At 50.5% G+C, this 23,348-nt stretch overlaps 1 protein-coding gene across 2 annotated transcripts in view; it reads right to left on the bottom strand.

Moving 5' to 3' along the window:
* Positions 1 to 20,768, bottom strand: part of XPO6 (exportin 6) — a 64,337-nt gene extending 43,569 nt beyond the window's left edge. The window contains exons 1-4 of one of the 2 annotated variants that reach the window (XM_059484223.1): positions 20,563 to 20,768; positions 4,973 to 5,063; positions 3,248 to 3,360; positions 34 to 231 (exon numbers count right to left, since the gene is read on the bottom strand). In XM_059484223.1, coding sequence (XP_059340206.1) covers positions 34 to 231; positions 3,248 to 3,360; positions 4,973 to 5,063; positions 20,563 to 20,565 — 405 coding nt within the window. In that variant the 5' untranslated portion in view covers positions 20,566 to 20,768. Of the gene's footprint in view, positions 1 to 33; positions 232 to 3,247; positions 3,361 to 4,972; positions 5,064 to 16,736; positions 16,779 to 20,562 lie in introns of those variants that run through there. The other variant, XM_059484224.1, reaches the window with a different exon arrangement.
* Between the last annotated feature and the right edge of the window lie 2,580 nt (positions 20,769 to 23,348).

Genomic DNA, 23,348 nt, shown 5'->3' with positions numbered 1-23,348 from the left:
AAAAGCTGGCTCCATGCATGGCAGGGCTCTCACCTGCAGGATGTTGGTGAAGAAGTCGTGGTAGAACATGGGCCAGTCCTGGCGGCCGATGTCCACGATGACCTTGCAGAGCTTGTTCCTGATGAAGTAAGGCAGAGTTTTGTGGTGGGCCAGCAGCAGCTTGGGCAGGCAGCTCCTGATCTCCATCTTGTCCTGGGATGGCACCCCCAGCCACATCTTATTGATCAGGTTCTGCAAAAGGAATGGACACCCCAAATGAGCCCATCTTGGACATGAGGGAAACACTGAGAGAATCTTGAATCTCAGACTGGTTTGGGTTGGAAGGGACCTTAAAAATCATCCTGTTCCCAGCCCTGCCTTGGCAGGGACACTTCCCACTGTCCCAGCTGCTCCCAGCCCTGCCCAGCCTGGCCTTGGGCACTGCCAGGGATGCAGGGGCAGCCACAGCTGCTCTGGGCACCCTGTGCCAGGGCCTGCCCACCCTCACAGGGAACAATTCCCAATTCCCAATATCCCATCCATCCCTGCCCTCTGGCAGTGGGAACCATTCCCTGTGTCCTGTCCCTCCATCCCTTGTCCCCAGTCCCTCTGCAGCTCTTCTGGAGCCCCTTTAGGCCCTGCAAGGGGCTCTGAGGTCTCCTCAGAGCCTTTTCTTCTCCAGGATGATCATAAAGCAGGGACAGAGCATCTGGCAGAGCTGCTGCACTCATGGCCCAGGACTGGCAGTGCCACAATGGAGCTGAAGTTACTGGTTTAACTGGTTTTGGGTTAAGCAAAGCTATAGTGGCAGGCACAGAACCATTTCTTCTATCTTTTAACCCTGGGCCACCAACGGTTTCCCCTCTAAAGGGGGAAGCACAGCCTTGGATGAAGCAGGAAAAGAAAATCAGGGAAGGAGGTTTGGCTTTCCAGGCCTCTGATGGCACCCAGGTCTCCTGAAGCTGAGCTGGGAGGTCACTGGAGCAGGCCCAGGCAGTGACAAGGCACCACTGCACAGAAAGCCTTCAGCCCACTTAAAGCCAGAGAAAATCCAAAGGAAAGCAGAGTCACAAATTGCTTCCCTGCCCTGATCCCATTTAGGGCTCTGGAGCACCAGGAGCTGAATCTCTTGGGACAACCCAGAGAGGAGGCTGAAGGTCTGTGTCCTTCTGCAGCACTCAGCCTGCAGAAAGACAATGCTGGAGATCACAGTCACAGCCTGGAAGAAACCTCAAATATCCAAAACTGGAAGATGTATGGTCAAAGGAGATGCAATCCTCAGCAGGATGCACTGCACACAGACACCAGCTCCCAGTGCAGGGATATTTATACAGAAATTCTTCAAAGAAGTTGTTTTTTGTGTTTCCTAGCAGAGAAAATCCACAAGTACTGCTTCAAAACAATGGCCCAAGCAGCTGAGGGTTCCTTGATGCAAGTCCAGAATCCCAATAAAACTGGAAGATGTTTTAGCTTTAACACCCATCCTTTCATGCCTGCTGTGTTCTGTCCTGCTCCTCCACCTGCCAGCAGCAGCTTTCTCCCTAGAAATGCTTTTGGGAAGATGTTTTCATTTCTAAAAAGCAGAAGGTGAAAACAATTCATCTGGAAGGGGGTCAGGAGGAGTTTTATTCCAAACCCACTGCTACCTTCCTAAGCACTTTGGGAAGTCCATGTCCTTGGGCAGTTTTGGGAATGATCCTTGTGTGATATTTACACAGAAATTCTTCAAAGAAGTTGGTTTTGGTGTTTCCTAGCAGAGAAAACCCACAAGTACTGCTTGAAAACAATGGCCCAAGCAGCTGAGGATTCCTTGATGCAAGTCCAGAATCCCAATAAACCTGGAAGATGTTTCAGCTTCATTTCCAAAAAGCAGGAGGTGAAAACAATGTCAGGAGGAGTTTTATTCCAAATTCACTGCTACCTTCCTAAGCACTTTGGGAAGTCCATGTCCTTGGGAAATTTTGGGAATGATCTTTGTGTTCACACCCCTCTGACTGATCCAGCAGCCAAGGACAGCAGGGGAAGCTGCACACTGGGACAGACCATGGCTCTGCAGCAGTTCATTTTGGGAATTCAAGCTCCTCCATGGAGAGATCCTCATCTCCCAGCTGGTCCCTCCCTCTGCACTTGCACAGGGATTTCTTTATTCTGGGCACAATTAGGTTTTTCAATGCTACTTTTTCCCCCTCCAGGGAAGGAGAGGCTCAGTAACCAAAATCCATAAAATGTCCTGAGCTGGTGGGATGATCCCAAGGATCACTGAATCCATCTCATGGCCCTGCACTTGTTTTGCTAGTCAGGAAAATCAATGGGACAACATTCCCTGAGCAGGAATAATTCCCATCAGCCCTTTTTGAGTGGAAGGTAAAGCAGATTCAATTTGCAGATGGGGTCCAGACTCCTTCTGCAATCCTTACCAAGTATAATGAAAATTTAAGAGAAGAAATCAACAATGATGTGGATAATTTGTAAAAACAACACAGCTTTAAGAGCAGGGTTTTTATCTAAACATGTATTTTATCTGAAAAGTGGCCCAGTGCAAAGGCTGTAAATCTCTCTGATTTAGAGGCACAGCTCAGAGTGCCCACCCAGCCAAGGACATGACACAAATGTCCCAGACTGAGGAGTGACACTGACCAAACCCCAGGACATCTGCACTGGTCACTGAGAAATCAGTGACACACCAGTGCTGTCCACAGAACACTTTTGCTTATTCCAGAGGACACAGAGATCAATATCAAACCTTTTAACCCAAATTTTCCTCTTTTATCACTAGATGAAGAGTGGGATGTGGCTGGCTAAGAGAGACCTCACCTCTCCAGCCAGCACAAGCTTGCAGGATGCAGTTCAAGAGCAGCAACCCCAACTACAAAATGTCAGAAAAATAAAAGCAGGTTTGCCTTCCCTCTCAGCACTCAGAGCCTGCAGGAGCCAGGAGCAGGTAATCACCCCCATATTTCTGATCATAAAAACAACATAAAAGCAATAACACCCTTAAAAGCATCGTGCAGAAACTCAAGCAGCCTCTGAAACTGGAGGTAATTTGTGCTTTGAGATGCCAGGAAATGAATTCTTCAATTTATGTACAAAGATTCACATTCTCCCACTCTAAGCCTGCCATTAAGCAACCTCTCTGGCAGAGAGCAATAAAAGCATCCTTCATCACTGTACTTACCAGGGATGCCATTTCAGACAAACATCTCCCCCCAAAAATCGATTGCCAGCTCAAACTGCACCAGGCAGAGCAGTGGAGGAGCTGAGGCCTCACCTCAAACACTGTCAGGCTGTACATCATCACATAATCATTCCTTGTGCTGGACAGGAAGTACAGGCAGAATCTCCAGGCTCCTATCTGCTGGGCAAAGTTATTTAAAAGCTCTTCTGCAAAAAAAAAAAAAAAAAACCACCATAAAAGTACATAAATTACTTGAAAATGTACTTCAGTTTTAATTTGACTTTGATGTAAAATATTCCATTAAAGTTCTGTAGCTGTAAACAAAGCCATAACAATGTATAGTGATAGCACAGCAAGTGAGCAGGGAAGAGACCCTGTGTTCAGGGAATGACTCAACCTGGAGGAGGGCAAAAAATATAATAAAATCACATTCTACAGTGTTTAAAGCAATGTAACCACAGGCTTTAATGAAAACAAAACTGATGTGTCATTTTCGAATCAGTTTTGACTTAAATAACTGCAGCAGATAAGAGGTGAACATTAAAACAAATCACACAGCAATTGTATTATGAGCTCTGTTATTTTATCTGTAAAAGCCAAATGCTGGGATTTCAGGTCATTGTGAGAGCAGGAGCACTTCAGATCAGTGTTCTAAACCCACCTTCTTTTAATGCAACTCCAAGAGCTGCTGACTTGGTGAAGTTCAGAGGGTCAGAAACTTCTCTGAACACTCAGGAAGGATTTGGTCATCTCTCAGGAGGTGACAATGTGACAAAGAGAAAAGCCACAAGGGCTGCCTTACAGGCTGAGCAAGTTTTAGGTTTAATTATTTGTTTTCTTTCCTGCAATTTAAGCAGGAAAATGAGGGATACCTCTTCCACAGCAGGAGATCATTGTCAGAAAACCACAACAAAAACCTTGTGCTGTTTATTTTACAGGATTTCAGGGACAAGTCTTTCATGCCATCACACTTCTGGCCAGAGATGGTAGAAACAGAACAACCCCAGAATGGTTTGGGTTGGAAGGACCCTAAAGTTCATCCCACCCCACCCCTGCCATGGCAGGGACACCTCCCACTGTCCCAGGCTGCTCCCAGCCCTGCCCAGCCTGGCCTTGGGCACTGCCAGGGATCCAGGGGCAGCCACAGCTGCTCTGGGCACCCTGTGCCAGGGCCTGCCCACCCTCACAGGGAACAATTCCCAATTCCCAATATCCCATCCATCCCTGCCCTCTGGCAGTGGGAGCCATTCCCTGTGTCCTGTCCCTCCATCCCTTGTCCCCAGTCCCTCTGCAGCTCTCCTGGAGCCCCTTCAGGCCCTGGCAGGGGCTCTGAGGTGTCCCTGGAGCTTCTCCTCTCCGGGTGAGCACCCCCAGCTCTGAGGGGTTCCAGCCCTTGGAGCATCCCTGTGGCTGTTTGGAAATAGAAGGAATCTGCCATTTTTCAATCCCCAGCAGCTCCCCCAGAGCACCTGGCAGGATCTGCTGTCTTTCAGGACATATTTAATAACCCCACCCAAAGGGAATTGCTGTTTTTCCTGCTTGTCATTCCACAAGAACTGGGACAGCTTTGCTTTGCATTCCTGATGCTGAGGGCTGTGCTCCATCTCCAGGCAGAGCACTCCCAGGACAATGGACAGAGGAACCTCACTGGTTTATCATCTACAGAGAACCCCTGGAACCCCAGCCATGGAAAGCTGTCCCACCTAGGCAGGAGGGGGAAGATGCCAGCTGGGTGCAGGCACAGCTGTGTGGAACACCCCAGTCCCCTGTGCTGGGCAGGAGCAGCACCAGGAGCAGCCCTGGAGGGGCAGGACTCACCTATCTCACGTTTCCTCTCATTTGTTGTGCAATTGTGGAAAAACTCCGTCATCAGACTCTCCAGAGCCCGCAGGGAGGCCTCCTCTGATGCCTGGGAAGGACATGGAAGGAAAGAAATAAAACTCGTTGCCACTCTGACACAGGAGGGTGGCATTAGAACAGCACAAAAATCCAACATGAGCAGGATGCACCAAAATCCAACATGAGCAGGACCAGTATGGGGCAAATAACTGGAAATTCAAACTGCTCACTGGGGACAAGGAGCAGCAGGATTTGTCCACTGCCCTGAAAGCTTTGACATAAAGGACCATTTGCTCAGCTCCATCAATAAGGACAAGAACACAACAGAATTCCTTTATTTTGGTGGCATTCAGGAATTTTAAGGCAATAAATAATTCTCACAAAGACAGCAAGGTCGGGTCAAGATGTTTTCAGATGTTTAGAAATTGTAAATATCCTATCATGGGAAGTCTGAACTTTGAGGGGATTTCTCTTGGACATCAGGAAGAATTTCTTCCCAGGAAGGGTGATCAGATATTGGAATGGGCTGCTTGGGTGGGTGGCAGAGTCCCCAATCCTGGAGGTGGCACTCAGTGCTCTGGGCTGGGGACAAGGTGGGGATGGGTCACAGGTTGGACAGGATGATCCTGGAGGTCTTTTCCAACCTCAATCATTCCATGATCCTGTGACCCCTGACACCTCTTCCTGTCTTTGCCTTGGTGCCATTCTGCTGACCAGGAAGCTCCAAAAATTAAGGAATTTCCAGCGCTGTAAAAAGCAATATACCAGTACATACCAATATACCAGTATTCAGCAATCTGATTCAAGAACAGCACCCCCCTCCTCAATTTAGGTTTTATTCCTGGAAATCATTAGTTACAGTTTTAAATCCTAAAGAAATTATCAAGTCTAGCATCCAGCTGTAGTTTTGGAGTGCTCTGGAGTTGGGATGATTTTATTCTGGCAAGGTAACAGCCTCAGGAACAGTCCTGCTACAGCACAGACCATGCCATGGCTGTGTCCCCAACATTTTCAACCCATGGTATCAACAACAAATGCATCAAGATTCAAGCCCAGACCTTCAAGAACAGGAACAAAGTAAACATTTAATAAAACTGAAATTTCTGCCTCAGGAAAAAAACCCAAACCAGAAACAAAAGCCATGCCTGGCAGTCTCCTGCAGAGAAGAGCATGTGAGACATCCAGCAGAAACACTCCAGGCTTCTGCTAATTCCCATTTCCATGCACAGCAGTTTTCCCAAGGGCCAAGCAGGAGCCTCTCCTCACTGGATTAACCCCCAGGAGCACCAACAACTCCAGAGCAGCTGGAAGTGGATGCTCTGCAGGACACTGAGCATTTCCATTTACAAAGGAATGCTGAATTCCATCCTACCTTTCCTCTTCCTGCCCTGCTTGTTCCTTTTTTTCTTGCTTTTTAAAGCCCTGCTCTAGAAATCAAGGACTATTATAGCAAGAGATGCTGGTAGTGGGAAATTGGCTTTAAACAACCAACAACCCAAGCAGAGCAGTCCAATGTTTCCAATCCAATGTTTGCAGCTTTAATCCATTTCTGCTTGGGCTGCAAACTTCCCTTCAGCCACAGATCTCTCCTGCCAGTCACCATTGCCAGGTAACAGCATTTCTGTGGGGAAGAGCCCCACTTTAAAAACAAGTATCTGACTAAGTGGCATCCTTCAAGACTTAGGATATGGCCACACTGCCATTTGTGGGAGCTAAGCTGTCCTAAGCTCCTCCCAAGCAGATCCACACACACAAATCCAGTATTTTCCTAAATCCCCGCACTTTCCTTCTCTGCTGCTAACAGAGTGAGTCTCACCAGCAGTTTCTGGTGCCAAACCCCCGAAGATGACTTTCCAATCTTAATTTGATGCAAATTCTTTAAGAGCAGCACTGCTCTGCCCACGCCACCTTCTACCATCCAATACCAAGATCACCTCAATCCATGGAAAACTCTCAGCTCTTCACAGGGTGAAAGGGCTCAGATGTTTTTGGATATTTAATTCAGCAACTCTTCCTCAGCAAGAGCAGTTGACATAAGCGCATTTTTTTCAAAATTCAAGATTTATATCCTGCTTTTGGAAATAAATTATGGAGTTCTTATAAATCTTGAGCAACTGACTTGTCCTCCACTGCCTCCAGCACTGAGATGTGGAAGATCCCATTCCTTAGGAACACAGTCTTCCAAAGCAGAACAACATAATCACAATGTTCAACATGTCAAAAGCAGGGAAAAAAAAATAAACCAGAGAGCAGAACAGGAGGATTTCATGCAGAAAAGCCCAGGGTGGAGAACACCCAAGGCCACCTTGGGCACAAAGACACAGTGGGACCCTCCAGGATGGTTCTGTGCTCGTGTTTGACTTCTTGGGGCTCTTTGGGAGGAGGAAAAATTGTCTGAGGTAACCAAAGCCCAGCTCAGGATCCCCTCCCAACTCCAGGCTGGGCTTACCAAGGGCCTCCATTTGCTGAAGCCTTTGGGGATTCCTGAAGTTCCCCAGGTCCTGGAGGCACCTGGTCATCCCCAGCTGTCCAGCAAGGCTCTGATAAGGAGGCCACTGAGATAAGGAGGTCACACAGCTGGGCAGAGCTGCAGGGGAAGGTGGCTGTACCTGGATCCAGACACCTGGGGAGCTGATCAGTGAGACTCCAATGAAATTGCAGCTGTTTGGAGCACTTGAGCTGTACCTGGGATATTTCCTAGCATCATTCCCACATTAACAAGCAGTTTGCTTTCTTTTAGGGCTTCCTGTTTGCTCTGCATTGAGGAGAAGGATGGGCAGAACCAGCAGTGCTGAGCTCATGTTCTGGTCTGAAATTCTGGGTCCTGCACAGATTTAATTTTCCAAGGTTTTACAGGAAAAGTGGACCATCAGAAACAGAATCTACCCCAGTTTTCTGTGTCAGGGCTGGCAGTTTGCCTCACCTCCATGAGGCATTACTAAATATGCAACCACTGAAACAGAAATACTTCCCACTCTTTCAGAAGTCAAACCTGACCCCTCTCACCCCTAGAGCCTCCCAGGGCTGGATCAAACATCAAAAAATGACATTTCTCTCTTCTGCCAACCGTGAGAGGAAAATCTATTCAGTTCTCCAAGTGCTGCTTGCAGGGCAGGGGATGTGAGCTTTTCTCCATGCAGAGAAAACTCTGCAGCCCACAAAAAGCAGGGAGATCAGATGTGCCACATCTCATCCACCCCTGCTCCACTGCTCAACACCATGGCTGAGCTCTGACCCACAGGGAGGGTCCTGGCTGCCAAATTCAGCAGATCCTGGGGCCAAAGGTGATGTGCTTGTCACAGCTCCCTTGGGGAACAAGGCAGAGAGAGGTGAAAGAAAGGCTAAATCCAAGCAGGGCTAAACCCAGCACAGCCACAGCTGCACATCCATACTTTGACCTGGAATTTGGGTCCAAACAGCATCTCTGGGAGGTGTCACAGGTGACTGTCCCCAGGATTGGTGCCTCTAAGTGCTGAGCTGGCTCCACACACACAGAGATAGGGCCAGCAGCAGCTCTGCCCTCCCTGGAACTGTCCCCTGTGACCAGAGCAGGACAGGGTGCATCAGGGTGGGACAGCCACTGTCAGTCTGTCCTCCCCATCCCTTCCCCTCATTAGTTTGCTAAAGGTGTTCAAGCACTATCAGATGAGGGGTGGAGATGATTACTCACTCCAGTCACCTCTGGACTCCCAACCCTCTGTGCCCTCCTCCAACCAGGAAAATGAGCTCCAGCAGCTTTTCCTGACAGAAAACACAAGATTTGCTACCAAGAACCTGCACATCCCACATCATTCTCCATCCACCAAAGCACCCCACGAAGGACCCACCCTACCAGCTGATTTCAGGGCTCTCCTGCAGTCACATTTTCAGCTCCATGAGTCATTAACTGATTTCTGCTGATTAAGGGGAAAAAAAGCTGCCAAGCTCCTGCATTTCAGGCTGTTCAATATTGCAGCTGCACCTCAGTGAGGCTCTGGAGAAGCAGAATCTTTGTACCCTGCTGCTGACTCCATCACAAGCTCAGATGCAGACTATGACTAAAGCACTGGGGCAGAACCAGTTACTCATGCAGCTCCAGCAAACATCAGAGCAGCCATCCTTGGGCTGCACTTTAGACACTGCACATGCACTTGAAGAGCAGATACAATGCTAATTTTAGTTTGCATATCACCCAACACAACCACAGCCCTTAAAGAAGCACCTGCTCATTCTGCAAGACATGGAAGTGCTTTCTAAAGCCATTTTCTCCATGAGTGCTTTCATTTAGAGTTCACTTCCTCTTTTTTTTTTTTTTTTTATTTCATTTTATGCTCTCTGAAGGGATTTTTTTGTTGAGGGCAAAGATTTTCTCTACTGCTTTGCCCATAAAAACACAAGCTGTTAATCTTGTAATGTTTGCCATTAGAGCATCCATCACACAAACGATGCTCTAAATACAGCAACTGGGGCTAATGACAACTCAGAGAAGGGTTAGGGCTGTTCACTTTTTCCCTAATGTGTTTGCAAATGGATACCACTCCAAGCCAAATTTAAGGCATTCCCTCTCCAGAGCCTTTTTTAGTAAGATGTTAATTGCAGCTGCAATGTTACAGAGGTGACTTCATCCTTCAGGCAGCACCTTCCTGATGTGGAAGGATGGATTTTCCACCACACAAGCACCCAAGGCCTCCTCCAGTGGCAGGGAGGAAAAGCCCAGGCACATCAAACTCCCCTTCTGCCATCTCTACTTTTTATTTACAGCTGGGAGTTGTGCTGGGAGCTGTTCCCACCCCCTGAAGCCATCAGGGTTCTGATTTTGGGTTCTGATTCCCACCCTGTCCATCCCTGCTCCTGCTGTTGAACATCCCCAGCCCACCAAACCTCCAAACCCTGCACAGATCCCTCTGCAGCTTCCTCACCTTCTGGAGCCTGCCTCTCCATCCCAATCCCCCCTCTCCTGCCATTTCCCCTGCAAGACACACAGCCCAGCCTCCTCCCAGCTATCAGAGTCAGCTTTTATCACATTTAGCTGTTAACATCACTATCAGCTATGTCTACCAGCTTCCAGGAGAGGAGGGACTGCAGGGGAGCACACAAGGAGAATCCTGGTTGATGGAATAATCCCCAGCTGGAATTGCTATTTTGCCATCAACAGGCACGTGCATAGGGTTAAATAAACAGACAAGAAACATGAAATTTCATAATTTCATCCACAGCACCTGTATAAAATAACTCATCATCACCCTGTCGTTGCTAATTGCAATGTCCCATCCTCTTCCACCTCAGAGCCTTCTGCTCCCAGTGTTTGCAGTTAATTAACAGCACAGTCAAACATCTAAAAATACAAACAACCACACTCCAGCTGCTGAGTTTTCTTCTTTCTCTATTATTTATGGTCAAGCCTAACTTAATGATGCACATATGTACGGTGAGTATTAACAACACTAACATCTTCAGGTACTGAGGTAGTAATTTACTCATTGAAGGATTACCAGGGTGTCTTTCAGAGCCCCTCCCTGCCCTAGCTCTAACACAACATGGTAATAATGAACATGTAAATTAGAAATCACACCCTCAGAAAGCTTGTGGGTCACTTTAAGCCTGCTCACAAAACCTTGGAGAACCCCTGGGACAGCCCAGGGTCACTCAGGGCAGTAAAATTCATGGAAGAAGTACACTCTTATTCTTAGCAAGAAAAGCAGAATTATGAAGTGTTTCAAAAAAGTTGTAGGACACCCAACACATCCTCCAGAAAAAGAGGCAGGCATCCTCCTGCAGGGAGGCAGAGCTGGGAGCTCAAAACCAGTGTTACCCATTAGATTTAATAAATTTCGCTAAAAATGCAGAATTTGGGGGTTCACCCTCATTCCAGGGTCTCCAACCAGAGCTCTGGCACCAGGAGCCCACAGCGTACGTGCTCCCCAGCAGTGCTGTGCTGATATTATCAGGCCAGGGCTCAGCCTTCATTCTCAGTTTCCTTGTTGCACCTCAGAGATGTTTTTGTGGTTTCCAGAACCGAAAGCAGACTGGGCCCCCTCAGTGCTCCCAGCACAGCTCAGCTCCTGGGGCCAGGGCAAGGCAGCTCTCCTCTCTCATCTCAGAGACCACCTCAGCACATCACCAACAACATGGACATTCTGCAATCTCAGTATAGTAGATTTTCTGCTTCAATGGTGGGATAAAAGTCACAGACTGCTGCTGTACCTCAAGGCAAATGGCAGAGGAGCAAAGGCACCACGCTCCTCTCTGTGTCCCCTGAGCTCCAGGGCTGCTCAAAGCCCTCCTGCCTGGGCAACTCCCCCCCTCAGGAGCCTGGCTGCACTTCAGGAATCAGAATGTTTAATCTAAATATCACCTAAGGACTCAGGGCTGTGTGGAACAGGCCATGGAGAGCCAGCAGTGCCAACCTGATTTCTGCACCAGAGATCATCTTACCTGGAACACTGCCTGCTCCACGAGTAATCAGCACCTTTTTCAATGCCCAAGGGATCTGATTTCTTAAACCCTCTTGGACAGGCAGATTCACTTAACCAGGCATCAGGTTTGAAGGTTGAACTTTGATTAACAGGCTCAAGTGTCTGAGTCTGATTCTTTCTAACCCAGTAACTCTTAACCCACATAACCAAGCCCAGCAGGCAGCGTGTCCTCCACCCAGTTCCCAGGAACTCTCTTAGAAACCCAGCAAAGGAGTAAAACAATCCCAGCAGGCTGGAAAAAGCAAAGGGTGGTTTGGGAACAGTGCTGTTTCAAGCCACGCTTGCTGAAGACAAGCCCAAGAGCAATTTCTGAGTCCCTGACACCCAGGAAAGGCAGCTGGTCACGTGCTGCTGACTTCCTAATTGATTTCTTGTGGTTTAGCTGCTGGAAAGGGCTCAGCAACACAGTATTTTCCCAAACAAGCAGTTGCTGAAATAATACCCAGCTGAGAAGTGCAGAAGGACCCAAAGCAGAATCCTCAAGATCAATACCCTGCACATCACCAAAGCACAGCAGGCAGAGGTGGCTCTGGAGTCACTTTTTGGACTTGCAACTTAAACCTGAGAATCCAGCCACATCCCTCCCTCAGCAGGCACTGGGCTCAGTCAGTTCTCAGCTGTTGGGCACCACTTTTGAAGCCATCAATGATTAGAACTTCTCATTTTGTGGGTTATCAGCAAAACCAGCCACACAAAATCTGCTCTTCAGACACAGCTGAGCATCTGCCAAGGGTGCTGGAGCTGCTTCCAGAAGTGAGAACACTGCAAGGTGACTGTGCTTGTCTCAGTTCAGAAATCACTTAAATTCCCCCAGTGAAGTCTAGAAACTCACACCTCTGAAGCTGCTTTGTTCCTTCCACTTCACACTCTCCCTCTGCTGGGCTCCCCAGGATGCCCCACACCCCAAGGCAGGCTCTGAGCCCTTGCAGGGAGATCCCATCCTTCCCTGAGGGGCCTGTGCAGGAGCCCCAGGAGCACGGGCACAAGGAACAAATCTCTTCCCTTTTCTCTACATAAACAAAGCAGGCAGGACCACAGGGCTGCCCCAAATGCAGCTTCACTCACTTTGAGACAACACTTCCTCCAGAGGTTATGGGGAAGTGACCCCACTTCTAACCAGGCAGGTGGAAAAAAGATCCCAAGGAGTCCTTTGGAAATAAGTAGGTTGGTGAGGAAAGGATTTGTGAAGGGAATAAAAAATCCTTATAAAAAGAATTTGTAACAGGTGTTGAGAAAAATGCAATCATAATCTCATTGCAATGGTGCAGAGACCAAGAGAGGAGCAGCAGTGGCAAATGAGCTCACACTGTGCCCAGTACCCCACACCTATCACAGGATCCTGGAATGGTTTGGGTTGGAAAGAACCTTAAAGCCCACCCAGTGCCACCCCTGCCATGGCAGGGACACCTCCCACTGTCCCAGGCTGCTCCCAGCCCTGCCCAGCCTGGCCTTGGGCACTGCCAGGGATGCAGGGGCAGCCACAGCTGCTCTGGGCACCCTGTGCCAGGGCCTGCCCACCCTCACAGGGAACAATTCCTAATTCCCAATATCCCATCCATCCCTGCCCTCTGGCAGTGGGAGCCATTCCCTGTGTCCTGTCCCTCCATCCCTTGTCCCCAGTCCCTCTCCAGCTCTCCTGGAGCCCCTTCAGGCCCTGGCAGGGGCTCTGAGGTGTCCCTGGAGCTTCTCCTCTCCAGGTGAGCACCCCCAGCTCTGCCAGCCTGGCTCCATCCTTGGGGATCTCCATGGGCTGCCCTGGACTCTTTCCAAGAGCTCCACATCCTTCCTGTGGTTGTAATGACTCTTCCTACAGAGAACACTCTTCATGCTCTTACAGGTGAAAATCTGACACTTAAAAATGCAAACCCTTGCTCCTCTCCACTTTTACAAACATAGGAGCTCCTTTGATCAGAGAGATGCCCAAATGCCAGGAGTGAAGAACCTGGCGTGGCTGTGTAGCAGCTCTGAGGAGTCCAAGATGCATGGAGAGATTTTTAAAAACACTTCTCAAATCCCTCACTGTCAGCAGAGCCACAAATAAACCCTTATTTATCTCAGCCTCCAGACAAGTCCCAGTAATACCCAGGGAAGGCTCTGAATCACAGTTGTTTGTAGCCTCAAGTGAAGGAGGCTCTGGAATTATACACATATGCAGAGCTGGAAATGGGAAGCACCAGGGCAAGCAAAAAAAGAAAGTGAATGTAAGAAAAAACCAATTATTCAGCAGATTTCTTAAAGAGGTACCTCTACTCCAGCAAGCAAATCCTGCTGATTTTTCTCCATCCACTTCTGCCTGGCAGGACTAAGCCCATTACCATGGGGAAAAGCTGTCCCAACACGTGGCTACACAAGGTGCAAGGTTTAGGGCAAACTTAGGGCAGGATTATACCTGATCCAATACATTACAGCAGCCAGACCTGATTTCCAAGGAGGTGTGATTATACTACACGAAAATATGAAATTTTCAGACCCTCACCCCCTGTCAGAGAAAAGGAAAAAGGATTGTGAAACTCGAAATTGAAACTCCATGAAACTCCAAAAATTTCAGAAATTGAAACTCCAGAAATTTCATTCCTGGCAAGAGCATTAAAACTTCTGCTGGCCATTTAAGAGTGTATAATGAAACCACCATGGGAAACACCATGGGAATAACTAAGATTTTTGTTAATTAAAATGTTTTCAAAGTACAGCTCACACAGTGAGGACATCCAGTCCAATTAAAGAAAAACAAGATGTTGACATCTGCAGGGCTGCTGCACTTTGGGGGATTTCACAAGTGCCCCTTGCTGCTCACCCCTGCAGCTCTGGGGGGGTTCCGGGCTCCCTGCCCACATCAGGGGGCTCTGCTGGGCCAATATTTGTCCTGGGGGACCCAAAGGGTCACCATGACCCAACCAGCTCCTTCAAACACCAGCAGAACACAGGGAAAAGCAGCTTTGAAAGCCAAAGTTGCAGCTTTCCCCAGTCCCAAACCCAGCATCAGAGGAGGGGCTGGGAGCAGGAATTGCCTCCTGAGCACTGACCTCACACTTCCACATCTTGGAGCACTTGGTCCTCTTGGTTTCCTTCACCCTTGCAAAAAGAAAGCCAAGGAACTGTAGGAAATACAGGTTTATCCCCCATAACCCAAGGGTTAGGGAATGGGATGAGGAACAACAACTGCAGCCATGCCCAGGAGCTGGTTTTGCTCTATCCTCTCCACATCCTGATTTTGAACACCAGAGACACCAAAACTGAGCCAAACTCCCATGGATGAAACTGCTCCTCATGCCAAAGAAAAGGTGGAACTGCCATGCAGAAGGAACCTGCTCTGTTCTTACTCAATGAAGCAGCAGGGAACCAGCTGAGCACAACACAGATTTTTCAGGCAAAACATCTCTCCAAAGGGAAAAAAAAACCCTCATTCCCCTCTGGAAAGCTGCATCCAATGCTGGCTTTGGCATCCTGACAAGGCAGTAACAAAACAGATGAGCACACTCCTTTCTCCAAAGAGGGGACAAAAAGGAACCAGGACAATCCCTCTTGGGAAGAGCTCCATGCTGCAATTAAAGCCCTAATAAAATATTAAGTCAAAATGCTAAAAATACACACAGAGATCCAGCCACGAGCTTGGAGATGCTGGAACAAATAAAAGAGAATTTGGAGTGTGAATGCAAAGGGCTGGAAATGGGAAAAGAAATGGAATTATGGGCATGATCCACATAGGAGAAGGGACAGGGAAGATCAGGGGGAGAGAAAAAAAAATGAGGAATTTATGGTGTTGCTAGAAGAGCCTGGAATAGCTCTTGTGGAGTGAAAGTATCCTGAGTGTAAACAGAAAAGAGAAACATGGATAAAGAAAAGAATGAAATGTGTGTGGAGGGAAGGTAAGATTGGAAAGAGCTGCTTCACCATAAGCTGTAGGAGCTTCTTAGCCCAGGAGAAGCTGCATCACCCCAAAATTCCAGAGGAGAGAACCCACAAATAAACCCCAGGGGTGCCTGGACCAGTAGGAAAGTCCCTGACCATCAGGATCAGTAGGGGAAAAGCCAATTGCTTTTCCTCTACCAAAATATCAATATTTACATTTTGGTCGGAACAAGGAGGCCTACAAGGGAGAACAGCACATGCTGCACATGTAAGAAATGCTGGAAATGGGATTCCAAAAATTATTCTATATAAATGGGAGTCTAAACATTTCATTTTGATAAAACAAAGCAGCAGACACCTTTTCTTTCTCTCTCAAAGAAGAAGGTTGTCTTGTTGACACCTGGGATGCAGAGAGAGCCAAGGCAGCAGTGACCCAAATATAAATATAGTTCCTAAGAGGAAATATCTGCTGTGGGACAGAGGATAATGATTGGGAAGGATTTTAGGGCACATTCTACAGGCAGGTATCAGCCTATCCACCTCAAAGCCACATTTCCTTCTACTTTGCACACACTGATGTATAAATCCAACATTAACAGCAGCTACCTGGTTCCTAAATGACACCAGCTAACAATGTGCAATTAATTCACCCAACTGAACCCAAAGTTCTTGGAGTTTTTGGGTATCCATGCATCTCTGCACAGCACTGAAGCCCATGGCAGGAGCTTTGTGGTACCTGCCAGATTTTAATGCTTTTCTGTTGAAATAATTACAGCCACCAGCACCCATCCATCAGCAACAGCCAGTGGAAATGAGCTTTTCAAGCTCATTTAGTGAACCTGGAGGATCAACAATTTTACCTTGATAGCTTTTAGTCCTCCTGCAGCCTGCATTTAGCTACCCAGGTCTTTGAAATATGGATGTGTTGGAATTATTATAGGTCCTGAAAGGGATTATGTGCAACCATTCTGCTAAATGAGCTGTTTTGTTCTGAGAAAAAGCTCTGCTGCTGGAGGAAGCATCTGAGCAGAGATCAGCTCTCCTGCTCCAGTTCCACTCCTGGTTCATCTCCAGAGCTCCCCAGGCCTTGCTGCAGAGTTGGGAAAGGTCATCAGCATTAATCAGCACCCCCAGTTTGATGGTTTAATAGAGGGGAGATAACTGGGGGCACACAGAGTCACACTGTGACTTGCTGGCCAAAAAAGGAAGCCAGATGTTGGAGCTGAGGCTGGAACTTCCAAGTTCCTACCCTGCTTTGAGTCAGAAGGGTTCCAGAGAGGGTTTGCTTGTATTGAGCTGCTCATGGAGGGGAGCACTGAGAGCAGACAGAACCTCAGGGGTGGGGTTGTGATGCTGCACCTCAGCTGGGGGACAGAGGGAGGGGACAGCACCCTCAGCTCCCTCTTCATCACAGAGCCCTGCTGAGAAACTGGGCCCACCTGCAATGTGCCAGCACTTCTGCCTGGGCAGCAGCAGCAGCATCATCCCATCTCCTCAGAGCACAGCATCCCTGAGCTCACCTGGGACAGGAAAAAGGAGCACAGCACCTCTGAGACAACATGGAGACTCTGCAATCTCATTATAGTAGATTTTCTGCTTCAATGGTGGGATAAAAGTCACAGACTGCTGCTGTACCTCAGGGCAAATGGCAGAGGAGCAAAGGCACCACGCTCCTGTCCGTGTCCCTGAGGTCCCAAAGCTCAGGGCAGCTCCAGAGCTGCTCAAAGCCCTCCTGCCTGGACAACTCCCCCCTTCAGGAACCTGGCTGCACTTCAGGAATCAGAATGTTTAATTTAAATATCACCTAAGGATTCAGTAGGACCCCAGGCTGAGCAGGGCTGTGTGGAACAGGATCCCTGAGCTCACCCCAGCACCCCTGAGGCCACCTGGGCCAGGAACAGCAGCACAGCCCACACAGGGCCCAGGTGTCCCCAGGGTGATGGCACAGCCAGGCCAAGGGGCTCTGCAGGAGCACGAAGCTGCTGCTCCCTCCTGTCCCAATGTCCTGCAAAGAGCAGGAGTGTCCCCAGAGCAGCTGTGGCTGCCAGGCACAGCCTGAGCCAGCCTCAGGGCCACCAGCTCAGCAGGGCTGACACAGAACAAACAGGAGCTGCTCTGGCAATGGAGCAGCAGCAGCTCCTTGGCAACCACGAGCAGCAGGATAAGCCAAGGGCTCAGCAGCCTCACCTGGCAGGACAAGCTGCAATCCACACACCATCCGCTCCTTCCTGAATGGAAGGAAGGCTGCAACCATCACAGGCAGCTCCAGGCACGAGAAAACAACAGCACTCACTGCTAAAATCCAGGCAGGTGGGAAGAGAGGCTGTGGAGTGAAAGGCAGATGCTGCTGTGGGGAACTCGGGAGCAGGCGAGCTGCAGCCGCCCACTGCCTGCTCCATTTCAGTGCCTCCCCCAGCACAGGGCCACGAGACTCCCTGGGGCTGGGAACCTCCATTGTCTGCTCTGCAGGCCAGGCACAGCCTGGGGGAGTGGGATTTGTCTGGGCTGCAGCTGTCCAGCATCCCTGCATCCCAAACCTCACACTGCAGCATCTCCTGGAAGCCCCTGCTCCCGAGCTGCTTTGCTTGCTGGCAGGATGCAAACCCCACAGAGTGAAGGATGTGTTTCCCAGAGGCAAGCACTGAAATCCCAGCCTCATGAGGGAGGTGCAAATGCAATTCCCAGGTGAGGGGATTGCTCAGGAGATCCCAGCTGGGCTCCTAGGGCTTCAAAGATGGTTCATCTTCACCAGTGGAAGGAACAAAGGTGAAGGAAAGAGTGATGAGACAAAGCCATGGCTAATTTGGACAGAAAATAAATCCCTCCAAGGACAGCTCCATCAACAATATTTACTTTGAACCTGTTCATAAAATTCTTTAAAAGGTGAGGAGGAAACAATGCAATAACTTGTGGTGCGTGAAAGCAAAGCTTGAAGCTGGATGTGCTCAGAGATGAACTCCAGAGAATCCAGCTGGATTTTGCAGAATCCTGTTCTCCCTGCAGACACACCACAGCATCACCACCTTTCCTTTCCCTCAGGAAGCCCCAAACTGGAGTTTGGGGCCCCAAACAGTGCACAAACACTATTGAGACACAGAGCAGGCAGGAACAGCCCCAAAACCCCCTCACAGAGCTCTCTGCAAAGCACAGAAACACTAAAGCTTCCTCCAAACCCAACCTTTGAGTGGCATGAAGATTTCTGAGCCATGAGTGGCAACTCAGCCCAGCAAAGAGAGGTTTGTTCCCAGCATCTGCAGTGCCTGAGCTCACTGTGCATCACTGCATTCCCTCCTGCCTTCCCAACATCCCTGCCCAGTTAATCAAGCTCTAATTCATCCCTCCCCATGAACCCAGCTCAGCCCCACTGTGGAAAACCTGCTCCCAGCAGCCTGCTCTCCTGGAGCAGAGTTTAATTCTGTTTTATTTGTTCCCTGTGTGCCTTCCAGCAGCTCCTCTTCACACTTTCCCAACTGTTTCCAGGAAGGAGGGTGCTCTAGCAGCAGAACATGCCCATCTGTAGGCTCCAGGGAAATGGGAACAGAAGGAAAATCTTGCCCAGGAGTCACATGATGAGTTACAACAGCAAATCCTGCAGCAGAGCCCAGGGGCTGCTGCTCAACTTCCACAGGCAGCCAAACAGTGGATGGTGAAGGGAAAAAAAAGAAGAAAGCAAGGTGTAATTCAGGAGGAGAAATGTGTGTGTCCACAGGGAGGTGAGGGGAGAACTAATTTTTGCCAGCTGCACTGTGAAGTGCACAGCCTGGCCTGGCAAACCCTGCAAACCATTTATTCACCTTCTTGAACATGGGCTGGTCACTAAGAATCCACCTCAAAAATCCCCCTTTGCCTGAAACTAAAGCCACAAGGAGCTGGGACACACATCAGGAGCCCACCCTGAGCACCCTCAGGCTACTGCTATAAAACATTGCCAGTATTTATATATATAATAATATATTTATATATATTTTACTGAGAAGACTGTGTCCCACATGAAGCAGCAAAGCCTGGGCAAGGGCCTACTGGAGCTCACCAAAGTGGCTACAGAGACCAAAGTTTCAATAAAACACCACTCATGTACCAGGAGCACATCACACAGTGAGCAATGTGATTACCCCAGCTCTTGGGTGAAGGAATTCACAACCAGGATCCCAAATTCTGGAATAAAAGGAGTGCAAAGCCTGATCCTACACCACCAAAGGCAGGTTAAGGTGGAGTGGGGTGAACACCAGGCCAGGAACTGCAGCCTGAGCTCAGTGGGGTCTCTGGGTGAGCCAGGGCAGGGTCCCAGAGCAGATCCAGGGCTGCTGAAAGCATCTCCCCACTGCTGCCCGCCTGCCAAGGGCTCCTTTGGTCACCCCAAGAAAAACTGGGGTACAAGGTGGGATACCAGTATTGGGATAGAAGATATCCCTGTGGGTAGAGCAAGGGGAACACAAGATCAGCAGCTCTGGGGTGGTGGCAGCGAGCAGCACCCGATGCCCTGGGGGCAATGCCCGCCTGCCAGCGCCGCCAGCCTGGCTCTGTGGGCACCCACACGGTCAGAGACGCTCCTGAGACCTTTCCTGGGGATGGTACCGAGGGGAGGACAGCCCTGTGCAGATCCCAGCGGGTTGGCTCTGTCGCTGTCCCTGTGGGCACAGCCAAGGCCGCTGTCCCCAGCACGGAACAGAATCCAGGTCACTCCTCGGCTTACCCAAGGAGGCCGTGAGGGCAAGCCCACAGCTGGCGCCGGAGAATTTAATCACCCAATGGTTTGGGTGTGAAGGAACCTTGAGACTCATCCCGTGCCACGTCCAGGGCCAGGCTGGGGCTGCGCCGGGCTCGGCTGTGCCAGGCTGGGCTGCGCCGGGCCGGGCTGTGCCAAGCTGGGCCGTGCCGGGCTCGGCTGTGCCAGGCTGGGCTGCACCGGGCCGGGCTGTGCCAGGCTGGGCTGTGCCTGGCTGGGCCGTGCCGGGCTCGGCTGTGCCAGGCTGGGCTGTGCCAAGCTGGGCCGTGCCGGGCTCGGCTGTGCCAGCTGCTCCCGGCCGGGCCTGGGCACTGCCAAGGACCGGAGCAGCCACAGCTGCCAGGGCACCCCTCGGCTTTAACGCCACAAACCCGGAATTCCCAGCAGCCCGGGCACCAGGAGGGATCCGTGCCTTCCTGGCCCTTCACATCCTGTCCCGGGGGTGCCGCCGCCCCTCGGCCCCTCACGCTCCGGTGTCCGGGCCCCGCGGGACCATCCCCCGTTCCCTCCACGCTCCCGTCCCCGCTGCCCCAGCTCACCATGGCCGCGGCGGCCCGGGGGTGGCTCTAGGCAGGGCGCCGCGCTCCGCTCATCTCATGGCCGGCGGTGGCCCGGCGGGGCCCCCCCGCCCATGCACCGGCGAGCCCCCGCCGGCCGCGCAGCCACGGGCACCGGAGAGCTGCCGGCACCCAGCCCCCGGGTCTCCCCAAGCGGCGGGACGGGGAGCCCCGGGGCGCCGGGCAGGGCGGCGGGAGCGGCGGCGGCGCGGTGCGGGGCCGGTGTCGGTGCCGGGGCTACGCCAGGCGCATCCCGGGCCCGCCCCGCCCTCCCACCGGAAGCGCTCACCGGCGCCCGCAGCCAATCAGGGCCGGGCAGCGGTATTGCGCATGCGCAACTCGGCGCGGAGCACTGTGCGCCGCCATATTGGAGAAGGGCGCGGCGCTGCGCGGGGCGCTGAGGGAAGGGCACGGCCGGAGCTGCGCTTGGCCCGCCCCTTCCGCACTGCGCATGCGCCGAGGGCGTTTTCCCGCGCGGCAGGAAATGGGAGTTGATTGGGCTGTGCGTGGGTGGGCGGGGCTACGTACGGGCACGCCCGGTTTGGGCGGGGCTTGGATGGGATTGAGATGGGATGGAATGGGATTGATTAGGATGGGATGGGATGGGATGGGATGGGATGGGATGGGATGGGATGGGGTTGAATTGGATTGGAGATGGAATGGGATGGGATTGGGGATTGGGATTGGAGGTGGAATGGGATGGGATGGGATGGGATTGGAGATAGAATTGCCGATGGGATAGAGATTGGAGATGGAACGGGATGGGGTTTGGGATGGGATGGGATTGAAAATGGGATTGGAGATGGATATGGGATGGGATGGGATTGGATATAGGATTGGGATTGGAGATGGAATGGGATGGGTTTGGACATGGGATGGAATGGGATTGGATGAGATTGGAGATGGAATGGAATGGGATGGGATTGGGGATGGGATGGGATTGGAGATGGGATTGGGGATGGATATGGGATGGGATGGGGTTAGAAATAGGGAGGGGGATAGACCCAGCTGTGGGCCAGGGCCTGTACCTGAGCCTGCAGCCGGAGCTGTCCCTGGATCCAGCCCTGGGCCTTGCCCCCAGTGCTGCCCCCCAGCTCCTGCCCCACAAGGAGCTCCCAGGGCTCCAGATGTGGCTCCTGGCTTTGTGCCTGTGTAACTAATTAAGTAATTAAACAAACCAGGGTGAGAGAAACCCCCGACCCTCCCAGCCCTCCCAGCAAGGACAACAAAGCTCCATGGCAGGGATCCTCTGGCTGCTCCCATGTCCCAGGACTGCCTCAGCCTGGAGCTCCTTGTGGCCATCACCCTTCCATTGCCTGAGCTGGCCAGGAGCAAAGACATCAACAGATCCATTCATCCAGGGCATTAATGGTAGGAAAACTGAGATCCAGGTCCCAGCTGCTGCCTCCCAAAATCAAGGAGCTGGGAACCACTGGTGATAGAAGGGTCTCTTTGAGTTAGGTCTTATGAGAGTAATATAAATCTCTTGGAGATCTATGTTACACTTGAGATAGCTTAGCTACTTTAGATGGCATAAAATTAGCAGGATGGCTTTTGTGGTAATGCTGGAAAGAGAAAAGTTTTAATAAAAGGCAAAATAATAAAATCTTTTTACAGAAAAAAAAAGTAAACTAAGGTAAGAAGTTCTTACTCTTAATAAAACACTTCAAAAAGCCATTCGTTTCTTTGTTCTCTTATTTTTCTAATAATTACTTAAACAATTTTTTAAACTTCTATTTAATTAGCTATTTTTAAAGTAAAGTCTTATGAAGTGTCTTTTTATTTAATGAAAAAAAAACTTTTAAACTTTTTTCTTTTATAAAGAAACAAAAGATAATTTTGTTACTTCATCCACAAAGAGCACCTTCCCACACACTGGAACCCCAAACCTGTGAGGCTGATGCAGATCCAAGTGCTCCTCACGGCTCCCAAATCCCCGTGGCACCTGCAGGGACAAAGGGCCGCTCAGCCTGGTGGCTTAACAGGCTTTAGAGGGGACAGCAGCCCCGTGGGGACATTGCAAAGGCTGGCACTTCCTTCAGAGGATTAAACACCAGCAGGAGGGGAATGAGCCATCTGTGGGGCTGGGGCTGTCCCCAGCTCCACAAGGAGGTTAGGGCTCAGCGGTCCCGTGGGGCTCCATGAGGATTTTCCATCATGGAGGATTTTATTTTCACTCTCTCAGCACAGCACTGAGCCCACCAGCCCCAGTCCTGCTCATCCTGCAAGGAATGCTGCTCCTGGGCCTGGCTGTGGGGGGAACTGCCCAGGGAGGAGCAGCTGAGGAGACACGGCCTGGAGGTGCCCATGGATCATTGTGGGCACTCCCAGGCTCCAAACCCTGCCTCTGCATCACCTCCAAACCTCCCCGAGACCTCCAAAATGCCCTACAATACCTCCAAACCCTCCACAACCCCTCCTATCCCTCCAGAACCTCTCCTCCTCCTCCAGAACCTCTCCATCACCACCAAAACTTCTCCATCACCACCAAAACCTCTCCAACCCCTCCAGAGCCTCTCCATCATGTCCAAAACCACTCCAACCCCTCTGAAACCTCTCCATCACTTACAAAACCTCTCCAACCCCTCCATAACCCTTCCTACCCCTCCAAAACTTCTCCAATTCCTTCAAAACCTCTCCATGACCTCCACAACCCCTTCAACCTCTGCCAAGCTTCTCTAACACCACCAAAACCTCTCCAACTCCTCCAAAACCTCCCCATCACCTCCAAAACTTCTTCAATACCTCCTCAACCCCTCCAACACTTC

The sequence above is a fragment of the Ammospiza nelsoni genome, chromosome 17, assembly GCF_027579445.1.
Source record: "Ammospiza nelsoni isolate bAmmNel1 chromosome 17, bAmmNel1.pri, whole genome shotgun sequence".
Classification (NCBI taxonomy): domain Eukaryota; kingdom Metazoa; phylum Chordata; class Aves; order Passeriformes; family Passerellidae; genus Ammospiza; species Ammospiza nelsoni.
Note: the sequence above shows the minus strand (reverse complement) of the source record. Positions and strands in the feature narration are given on the sequence as shown.